We start from the raw sequence: 11,465 nt of genomic DNA, 5'->3' as shown, positions 1-11,465 counted from the left end.
AAGGTGGAACTCCACCCTGCACATGGTGGAGCGGCTGTGCGAGCAGAGGCAGGCCATAATGCATTTGTGGGAGGATACACAGCCAGGCACTTTGAGAGCAGACATGGAGTTGACAGGTGTGCAGTGGTCGAAGCTGAAAGACCTTTGTAAAGTCCTTCAGTGTTTTGAGGAATGCACACGGCTGGTAAGCGCAGACAACGCCATCCTAAGCATGAGCATCCCACTTATGCGTCTGCTCATGCAAACTTTGACGCACCTTAAGGAGCAGGCGTCTGCAGCCAATGTTGATGAGGAGGAAGAGGAGGAGGGAATCCTTGATGACATTCAGCCATTGTCTGCTCAGGGACCTCTCCTGGACGAGGTGGAGGAAGAAGAGGAGGAGGAGGAGGATGATGGGGATGATTACTTAGGGGAGGAGGATGCATCTCGTGGGGCAAGTGAAAATGTTGGCGTGGCAAGGTCTGGTACAGGGTTTGTGCGTGACTGGAGGGATGTGGATTTGCCAGAAAGTGCTCCTCCACCCAGCACTCGCAGTGCATCATTGACACCGGGAACATTGGCCCACATGTCAGATTATGCCTTGCAGATCCTAAAAAGGGACCCCCGCATTGCCAAAATGATGAACGATGACGACTACTGGTTGGCCAGCATCCTGGATCCACGCTATAAAGGCAAATTACAAAACATCATGCCACAGGAGAACCTTGACCTAATATTGGCTAATAAACAAGCAACTCTGGTAAATCGGTTGCTTGAGGCATTCCCAGCACACAGCAGCGGTGATGGTTCTCACACGAGACGTACGGGCCGGGGGCAGCTTGGCAGAGGTGTTCGTGGTGCACACAGCAGAAGTGGCGTTGGAGACAGGGGTTTCATGACAATGTTGTGGACTGATTTTTCAAATACCGCTCACACAACTGGTAATACTGCATCGATGGAAAGTGACAGGAGACAGCAGTTGTCAACTATGGTAACAAACTACTTTTCCTCCCATATCGATGTTCTCCCACACAGTTCATTCCCCTTTGACTATTGGGCCGCTAAACTGGACACCTGGCCTGAATTGGCACAATATGCCTTACAGGAGCTCGCTTGCCCAGCTGCAAGTGTGCTATCGGAAAGAGTCTTCAGTGCAGCTGGATCAATCCTGACAGAAAAAAGGACCCGTCTGTCAACCCAAAATGTGGATGATCTAACCTTCATTAAAATGAACCACGCATGGGTTTCCAAGGATTTTGTCCCACCTTCCCCTGATGACACATAGGGTGACAGAAAAATGGCTTGCTTTGGTCCACCTCTTCCTGGTACTTCACCTATTTCGCCTTTTGCATCAGCTGAATGTCCAACATCAACATATGCCTGTAAAATATCAGTATTTCTATAATAAAAAATATACAGAGTCTAGTCCAGCTAGCAGAGGCTCTGGTTAGAGTGTGACTGAGCTATTCTGGATTCCTTGGCTCACACAGCTGTCTCTCTTGTCAAATGTATAGGTCAAAATAGTCAAAGCTGTCAAAATGTGACTATTTAGAGATAATGAATGGTTCTAAAGATCTCAGACTTTAGGCTTAAATATCTCAGACTAAGGTAATGCATAAATAACTGTATACATATTGTTAAAATAACTACGGTTCACTTAATATGGAAGAACTTATGAACATAGTGGCAAGCCACCATATGTGGTTGTAGTTTATAGGTCAGAATAGTATATAAAGCCGGTCTAACTCTTATTCAGGAGATCTCATATCCCTTGAGACTCTCGAACACCCGGACAGCTGCTCAAGACTATATGTAAGAACAATGCTCGTTTTCTCTTCAAATAATTATTGCATGTCATGAACTTACTTTTCTTCATTTTTGTAATCACTTTTTGAATGAACAATTAAAAACAAGATTTATTTTATCCTCAACATTGCTTTTACTTTTTGATTCTCAACCGTGCAAGAAGATATATATATATATATTTTTCTACATTTTGGCGAGCCGTAGCCAGCCTGATCTTTTGTGCTAATTTTGGTTGGCATTCCTTCCTCGATTGTGCAAGGGGGGAGCACGAACTCTGCTAAAAACCACCTGTTGTACAAGCTTCCTCAGGAATTCCACTATTTCACGGCACAAAGATCACACTGAACCTGAAGACGACGGGTGAGGATCGTAAAGAGCTGCATGCGTCTCATCCAGACGGAGATCTGAGGATTGCATAAGGACACAGAGGACCATCCATTGACGGGAAAGACTCTCAATAGGTGAGAAAAAATATAATGGATTTTATACATGATTATGCTAAGAAAAGTAACATAGATTTCAAGTTTGTTCATAATCATACGGATGCCCAATTATGGTCTAGTTTGTATAATCAATGTGAGGCAGAAAATGTTAAAATTGACAAAAGGTTTTTCTCAGTTAGAAAATTACAAAGGAAACTTCAGAATGTTATGCAGCTAGTCCATGTGTATAATAGCTTAGTCTTTGAGAAAACTGAACCTAACACCTATAAAACATGTATTGTCACACAAGACATTAATCACACTGACACACCATGTGACACACAAGAGTCTGACGGGGATTACTTTGATTGCCCAAATTGTTTGATTTTGTCAGAGCATATAGAACAATTGGAAGATCAAATAGATACCAGGACAGAGTTATTGTCTAAATTACGACAAGATATAAAAAGGGTTTCTGTTAACACAAGATCAACAGGTAAACAGGAGGACAGTGCTGCTGCGTCATCATTTGTACCAAATATGCAAAATCCAGATGCTTCAGTAGAGGAATTAGAGGCAGTAGAATTACAACGGAAAAAATTACATGACAGAGCAGCACGCATTAATCTGAAAATACACGATCAGCTAATGAAAATTGTAAAAGACATTCCAAATTACAATGATAAGATGGATGCCTTTTATAATGCGGACACTTTTGAATCAAACACAGACAAATACAATCTGAATGATGAGCAAAAGAATAAAATATTCAAAGTTTGGTTACCTTCACATATGGGAAAAAGATTACAGACCACACCCAGATTAAATGATGAGAATGAAATGGCACATAGTACAAAAGAAGACAGACTTAGACAATTAGTATTGTTTACAACTGGAGAAGACATGCCTACAGTTGATATTTTAGGGAGTTTACAAACAAATATTTCTGAAGACCCATTCTCTTTTTTGGTAAAGTTTGAACAGGCCTATAGGATGGTAATGGATCTCAGGCCTCACGAAGAGCCAGCATCCATGATCAAATTTTTTGTAAAGAAGTTCAAGTACTTAGATCCTGCCTCAGTGCAATTGGCTAACACTCAGCCATCATTGCAAGAAGCAACAGTTTTTATTGACAGAATAAGGAGATCCATGAAACAAAATCAGGTCAAGGCTAAAATAGCGGTAGTTCATGAGAAGGAAGACAGTCAACTGAAACCTAGAGTCACAGTAATCTCCAAGAGCAGGGATTACATTGAGCATAGAGGTAAAAATACTACACAAAGGAACAATATCCATTGTTATTTTTGTGGTATACCTGGACACTTGAAGTGGCAGTGCAGGAAATTTTTGAGAGCAGAATCAGAGATGGGTACACAAGGAACAGGTAAGCTTGGAAGGGAAAACGGACTCATGCCAAAATCATACACCACACCTTCCGCACCTGCATTACAATTATCTGCACCTGCTCATACTGCCAACAGACAAACACAGTCACCATATGCACCATTAATCAGACAGATCAGAGAAATGACAGTGAAGGAAACAGAGTCAAGGGATAGAATTCCAAGGTCTTTTAAAAAGGACACAGGTCTTCTCCCATCTCCTTCATCTTTCTGACAATCACAGACTATTCCTGTACCACATCCATTGGAATTTGTGACTCGAGTTACATTGGATGACTGTGGAAGACCATTTATCAAAGTAAGTTTAGCAGGCCAGAATGCTGTATTCCTCATTGACACAGGAGCTCAGTTAAGTGTTACAAACCTTGATTTGAAGCTAAACCCAGATTCACCAGTTTGTACAATTGTCGGTTTCAGTGGAAAAGGTGGAACTAAAGCAACCTTAGTTCCCAATGTGATTTTGGAAATACCTAGTTCTTTCAAAACAGAAATTGACATCTGGTATTGTCGTGATTCTGAAAATATACTTGGCACAGATTTTATGCAGAAATTCGGATGGGTAGTTGACCTAGGAAATCAAGTGATCTGGAAAGATTCCAATGGTTGTAAACCGGTAGTCATTGATCCTAATGATTATAGCCATGTTGGAAGTATTTGCTTGAATGATGTGGTGTCATCAGACCATTTGTGGCCTGACACTAATGATGACGAGGTATTGACAGAAATTGTACAGCTTTTTCCTTCTCTTTGGGCTCAGTTCAGGAATCAGGTTGGAACAATGAAAGACGTTATCGTGAATGTGGAGGGGCGTGATCCCCCGCCACAGCGTCAGTATAAATTGCCTCCAGAATCAATTGACTCTATGTCAAAGATCATACAGGAATTGTTAGATCAAGGTGTTATCCGAAAGGCTAATTCTGTAAGTAACAATCCTTTGTGGTGTGTTTTGAAATCTGATGGTTCTTATCGAATGATATTGGATTTACGGATGTTCAATAAGCATACACCCAATGTCGCACCAATTGTGGCAGATACTCATGACATGATGGCAAGGTTAAATGCAAAGGCCAAATACTTCTCTGTACTGGACATTAGCAATGGTTTTTTCAGTATACCTCTTGAAAAGAGTTGTCAGTATAAGTTTGCATTTACTTTCTTGGACGAGCAATATCTGTTTTGCAGGTTACCTCAAGGAGCACATTTGTCACCTAGTGTTTTTCATCAGGCATTGGCAAAGGTATTATCCAGATTTTCGAGGCCTGATTGCATTCTGCAATATGTGGATGATATTTTATTGTCTACAGAGGATAAAGAGACACATGTTTCTCTTCTGACAGAATTGTTTGAGTTGCTGCATGATGCAGGGTTGAAATTGAACACCAAAAAGGTCAAATTAATGCAGACTGAGGTCAGATTTTTAGGGGTGCTGTTGAGTCCAGGAAAAAGGCAGCCACTGCAGGAAAGAATTGAGGCAATTGCTTCCCTACCAATTCCGACATCACACAAGGCATTGAGACATTTTTTAGGTCTTATGAATTATTCAAGGGATTTCATTGAGAATTTTGCAGATAAGGCCAGATCTTTATATGATCTTTTGAAAGGTGAAAACAGTGATTACTTTGGTCCTTGGGGTGATGAACAGCAAACCTCATTTGAACAATTGAAAATGAATTTACAAAATGCACCTGCTTTGTCCACAGTAGATCCTTCGGCTCCATTTGCTTTGCAAGTGCATACATCAGGAACATCTGTTTCTGCTGTATTACTGCAATTACAGGGAGAAGAGTGGAGAATTTTGGGCTATTTTTCAAAACTTCTCTCACCTGTTGAAAAAGGTTTTGAGACCTGTGCAAGACACTTGGTAGGTGTGTACTTTGCAGTCAAAGCAACCGAACATATTGTCGGGTTCAACAAAATCATTTTGCAAACTCCTCACTCTACACTAAAACTTCTCTTTGAGAATAATATCCCAGGTGTGTCACATCAGAGATTTGCTCATTGGTTATTGTCATTGTCTCCCAAACAAATTGAGGTAGATTACAAGGCCAAATATGTTCTTCCTCAGCTGATGCAATATGAAGGACAAACTCATGATTGTTTACAGTCTTTTCAGGATCCAAGTCCATCACTTTTCAGACGGAAAGCAGAGGTAACAGACGAACCAATTTTTGTAGATGGTTCCAGATTCTATTCAGATGGGCACTATTATTCAGGATATGCCATTTTTTATCCCAACAGAGGACAGGTTGTGAAGCACAAATTACCGAGTCATTTTTCAGCTCAAAGAGCAGAGCTAGAAGCAGTAAAAATGGTACTACAGCTGAATGAAGCAGATGATCAGTGTCCCATTGTGATCTACAGTGATAGCTCTTATGTTGTAAGATCACTGACAGATTACTTGTCAGTTTGGGAAAAAAGAGGCTATGTAGATTCATCTAATAAGACTCTTGTTCACAGTGACACACTGAAGACAATTTTCAGGATAGCATCAAAAAACCCTAATGGTTTTGCTATTGTCAAGGTTCCGGCCCATGAAAAATCTGATGATGAATTATCTGTTGGAAATGCAACCGCAGATATGCTAGCCAAAGAGGCAGCCCTGACAGGAGAAGAGGTGTTTGAACCTGAACCGCTCGAGGTTTCAGCAGTTCAAAGAACAGACACGCATATCCCTTCTTTTGCGGAAGAACAAGAAAAAGACTCATCTCTTGTTGCTTCCCGGGTTGATCCAAAACCTCCCTTTGTTTGTGAAAACGGGGTTTTGTGTCATGACTTAAACGGGGAGTTGCGTCCTGTTGTCCCAAGACATCTACAGGTTGAGTTCACAAAATACAATCATGAAAGTTTGGGTCATTTGGGCCAACAAAAATTGTTAGGCATTCTCAGAGAGAAATTTTACTGGGAAAAGATGGAAGAGACAGTGCAAAGTGTTGTTCAATCATGTCTCATTTGTGCCCAAATTAATCCAAGACCAAAAGGACAGAAACCGCCACTACTCCGAATCGCACCTGCAGATGGTCCATGGTCTACGTTACAAATCGACTACATTGGACCGTTACCATCAGGTAAAAATGGTCTCAGGTATGCATTGGTTGTGGTAGATGTTTTTTCTAAGTGGGTTGAAATTTTACCTGTCAGGAAAGATGATGCTTTGTCTACAGCTAGAGCATTAGTTAATCATGTCTTTTGTACTTGGGGGATCCCAAGAATGATCACCTCTGATCGAGGAAGTCACTTTACAGGAAAAATCATGCAAGCCGTTTGTGCTATTCTAGGGGTACGACAACAGTTTCATGTACCCTACCATCCACAGTCTGCTGGTATTGTGGAAAGGATGAATAGAACAATAAAATCCAGAATTGCCAAGATGTTATTGGACAAAGGCAATACTTGGGTTGATGCAGTACCTTTTGTACTGTTGAGTGTAAGAGGAACAACCTCTGCCACAACTCAGTTTACTCCTTTTGAACTGATGACAGGAAGAAAAATGCCATTGATTTTTCCTCATGAACCATTTTTGTCTACACCACAAAAAGATGCTGTTGCAAGGTCCAAATGGTTGCAATTGTTGCAGGAAAATTTGAAAACGATTCTTCCACATGCTGCATCAAGAATGCAGAGAATGGAGCCACCATATGTATCCAAATTCAAGAAAGGGGCTCTAGTGATGATTAAAACTTTCAGGAAGAATGGACCTTGGGAAAGTAATTGGGAAGGTCCCTTTGAAATTATCGAAACCATGGGACAAGTGATGATACTTGTGCAACGAGCATCTAAGGTGGTTAAAAATACCCGCAGACAACAAAAATTGTGGGTACATGTTGATCAATGCAAACTGTATATTGCAAAATAATGATACTGCATTTCTTTTAGGAAGAAATGGATTCCAATAAGAACTGGAATACGAAACTCCACGTCCTTGATGGAAGGGATTCAACACCAATCCTTCAGGAGAAAAAGACATTTCCCAGGAAAAGCTACTATCTGATGGGAATCACATTTCTGCTGTTTTGTACTGTTTCAACTGTGATCTACGCTGAAGATATTTCACACCATGGAACAAATACTAGTGAAGTGAAGGAACTTTTCAAAGGAACTTTACATCCAAGGAAACCAAGAGGAACGAATCTACAAAGCTTAATAGATGAGGACATACCGGACGATTCAGTAGATATTACTGGAAACATTTGCATGGGTTTTGGTGCAAAATGCTGTATTGAGCTACACTTCATACACGACACTGACATAATATTACATGCAGCCACAGGACCTAAGACGAAGTTCACACAGTTACAAGGAGATTATATACACAATAATAAGACAGGCACATGGGAATGTAGTCCTACAGATGTGTTATTCTGGAATATAGAGATAAGAGTTGAAGAGAGAGCTGTGTGGTCAGGCGACATTACAAATGATATGATCGCAAAAGGGAAAGTTGAAACATCCAAAACAGATGCTTGGTTAAGGACACAACTATTTGGGAAAGTTTTAGATCCTGCATTTCTTTCTATTACAGAAGGAGACGAGGATTGGGTAAAAACATGGAATTTTCAGATAACCAGAGAACCAGTACAAGTACAGGTATCTGTAGTTTTTACAGTTTCAAATACTATAGCTCCAGAAGTAAGGGTTACACCACAAGCAGTATATAGTCAAGAAAATATGTCTCCTTTATTACTAAAATGCAGCACGAGGTTAGAGCTACCTTCAGAATCTTTGTTAATATGGACCAAAGATAAATCATTTTTGGGAAGTTTTTCAAATGGTCCAACAAATGTTATACACAGAGGTCAATCCGGTAACGTGAGATGGTTAAATAAGGATTTTATTTTTTCTGTAGATAATCCATCTCCTAAGGATTCTGGACTTTACCAATGTTGCATTTTAACGAAATATAACTACAAACAATGTAGAGATGTAAAGGTAAATATATGGTCAGCAGTAGATAATGTATGCACACAGACAAGATTTCAACCATCTACTCCTTTTCAGATCAATCAGTTCCAAACTAAACCTCTGTTACGAGATGGAGTGTTTCTAACCATGGTATGGACTTTTAACATGTCTAACTGGAAAATCTCTTCTAGATATCCCCAGTGTCAACCACATCTCACTAACATGGAGATGGGAATAGAACAATGGTTTGGGAAAAGAACTTCAACAGAGGTTAGAAGTAAGAGGGGAGTGTTTGAAGGTATTTTGGGGGGATTAGGAACAGTAGGAAGTTTAATTAACACTATGGACATTCATACACTTAAATCAGATCTGGAAAATATTGGGTATATTGGAGGAAAAGGGGTAAAGATTCAGAAAAGCTTGAATCAAGTCCTTGAAAAGATGGTTTTGAACACTGCTACTGTATTGGGATTTTCTGTATCACATCTTCAAGATGCTACTTTAGCTTTAATGGAAAGTGAACAGGAATCTCAAGTGGCCAAAACATGTCTAGAAATTCAGATTGAATATTCCACCAATATGAAAATGATTGCACAAGCCTTACAAAGTGGAATTACCCCTTTAGGGCTAATAAGAAATTTGCCCATAGAATATAACTTTGCGTTAAACCATACAGATTTGTGGGTAAATAAGTGGTTAGGATGTGAACAGAACATTTGTGTAGGAACATCACTGATTCCAGTGTCAGGAAGAGAAGAAACCCTGGTTCCTATAGGTGTTCTGGGAATTCCTGTCAGCCCTACACAATTGTTATATTATCAATTACAGTACACAGATTTTGCATTTGATGGTACAAACATTGAACAATTAGACATTTCGTCATGCTTAAATTTTGTTTCCAAGGTAATGTGTCTACCTGGACAGGATAAAGTCATTTATCATTCATGTTTCCATAATCATACTTCTTGTTATGCCAGAGTTGAGAATGTCCACACGATACATGACTTGGTGACACCAGTAAGCGCTAACAAAACTTGTTTCCAAGTCATGTCAGGAAAAGAAGCAGTTTCTGCATTCTTCTCATCTTGTGTACATGTCGAAAATCTGACAATGGGTTTATATTGTATTGAGGGAAATGTTAAAACTCTCACAAAGAAGGAAGGAAGTATTAATATTACGTCAATAAGCTCAAGACGTCTGAAAATCCTTCCGATCCAGTTCAATTTGTCACAAGTCAATAAATTCCCTTGGGATTTGTGGACAAATGAAATAAAGAAAGACAAGGGTTTATTAAATCTGCTGACAAAACAATTAAAAGAAGCTGAAATTGTATTTAGACATGAACAAGGTAATCTAAATGATATTGAACATGAATGGACGAGTATGTCAGGCTCATCTTGGTGGAGAAATTTAGGAAAATCTGTAACTAGTTGGTCACAGTCTTCAGCGAAAATGGCAGCAGGAAATGTATTGTCTAATCCGATCGTTATTTTATTTATCATAGTTTTGCTGTGTATAATATATCAAATAATTATTATGTGTAAAATTAGGAGTATTTATAAGAATATAAAGATAGAAATGAAAAAGGAAGATGATATTTTAAGAGAGATGTTAAAACGAAAAAAATATAACTCTCTGATCTAATTTTTGTTTTTACAATAGGTTTGAAAATTCAGATGACATTCAGGGCAGATGGTGATACAAGGTTTTCAGAATAAAGAATGAATGTGATACGAATGGTGAGAGAATGAGTTAGGATTGATTATGATATGTCTCAAATCATAATCAGGGGGGATTGTAAAATATCAGCATTTCTATAATAAAAAATATACAGAGTCTAGTCCAGCTAGCAGAGGCTCTGGTTAGAGTGTGACTGAGCTATTCTGGATTCCTTGGCTCACACAGCTGTCTCTCTTGTCAAATGTATAGGTCAAAATAGTCAAAGCTGTCAAAATGTGACTATTTAGAGATAATGAATGGTTCTAAAGATCTCAGACTTTAGGCTTAAATATCTCAGACTAAGGTAATGCATAAATAACTGTATACATATTGTTAAAATAACTACGGTTCACTTAATATGGAAGAACTTATGAACATAGTGGCAAGCCACCATATGTGGTTGTAGTTTATAGGTCAGAATAGTATATAAAGCCGGTCTAACTCTTATTCAGGAGATCTCATATCCCTTGAGACTCTCGAACACCCGGACAGCTGCTCAAGACTATATGTAAGAACAATGCTCGTTTTCTCTTCAAATAATTATTGCATGTCATGAACTTACTTTTCTTCATTTTTGTAATCACTTTTTGAATGAACAATTAAAAACAAGATTTATTTTATCCTCAACATTGCTTTTACTTTTTGATTCTCAACCGTGCAAGAAGATATATATATATATATATTTTTCTACAATGCCACTTTCTAAAACTCCCTAACTGTGCTGCCTCCCCCCCCATGGCCAGGGTCACCACCTACCGCACGACACCGTGCGAGTGCCGTTGCCCTGGACAGGTGGGTAGGCCAACTCTTGGGCGCGGGCACTGGCACAGGGTCCCTCATAGTGCAATCAAGTGTCTCTGACGGTGGTGGTGCACACCCGCCGTCAGACACACCGCTGTACTATGAGGGGCCCAGTGCCAGTACCGACGCCCACGAGTGGGCCCCCCTTGCTTGGGCAGGGCCCCAGCATTTGCAATCTTTACCTCTCCCTGCTCCTCCTCTGTGTAATCTGGGCCGTCAAATCCATACTGTGCCTGACACCGTCTGAGCCTGCCTCCTGAGACATATATTTTGAATGTGTACGCTATCCATACATGTTATCCAGGGATACGGTACCCTTTCTAACCTTTGTGCAATCACGTGCAATCCATACTGGGCCTAACACCGTCTGAGCCTGCCTCATGCTGTATAGACATATATTTTGAATGTGTACGCTATCCATACATGTTATCCAGGG

General features: G+C 39.9%; 1 protein-coding gene across 1 annotated transcript; it reads left to right on the top strand.

Annotated features, from left to right (window-relative positions):
• The first annotated feature begins 1,366 nt into the window (after window positions 1-1,366).
• LOC141088538 (uncharacterized) lies at window positions 1,367-10,855 on the top strand. The gene is made up of 2 exons (XM_073574649.1): window positions 1,367-2,246; window positions 7,484-10,855. The coding sequence occupies exon 2, from the start codon at window positions 7,490-7,492 to the stop codon at window positions 10,151-10,153; it is 2,664 nt and encodes an 887-aa protein (XP_073430750.1). The 5' UTR covers window positions 1,367-2,246; window positions 7,484-7,489; the 3' UTR covers window positions 10,154-10,855.
• Window positions 10,856-11,465: the final 610 nt, after the last annotated feature.

Source organism: Dendrobates tinctorius, unplaced genomic scaffold (genome assembly GCF_039654945.1).
Source record: "Dendrobates tinctorius isolate UK_male_01 unplaced genomic scaffold, ASM3965494v1 ptg000039l, whole genome shotgun sequence".
Lineage (NCBI taxonomy): Eukaryota > Metazoa > Chordata > Amphibia > Anura > Dendrobatidae > Dendrobates > Dendrobates tinctorius.
Note: the sequence above shows the minus strand (reverse complement) of the source record. Positions and strands in the feature narration are given on the sequence as shown.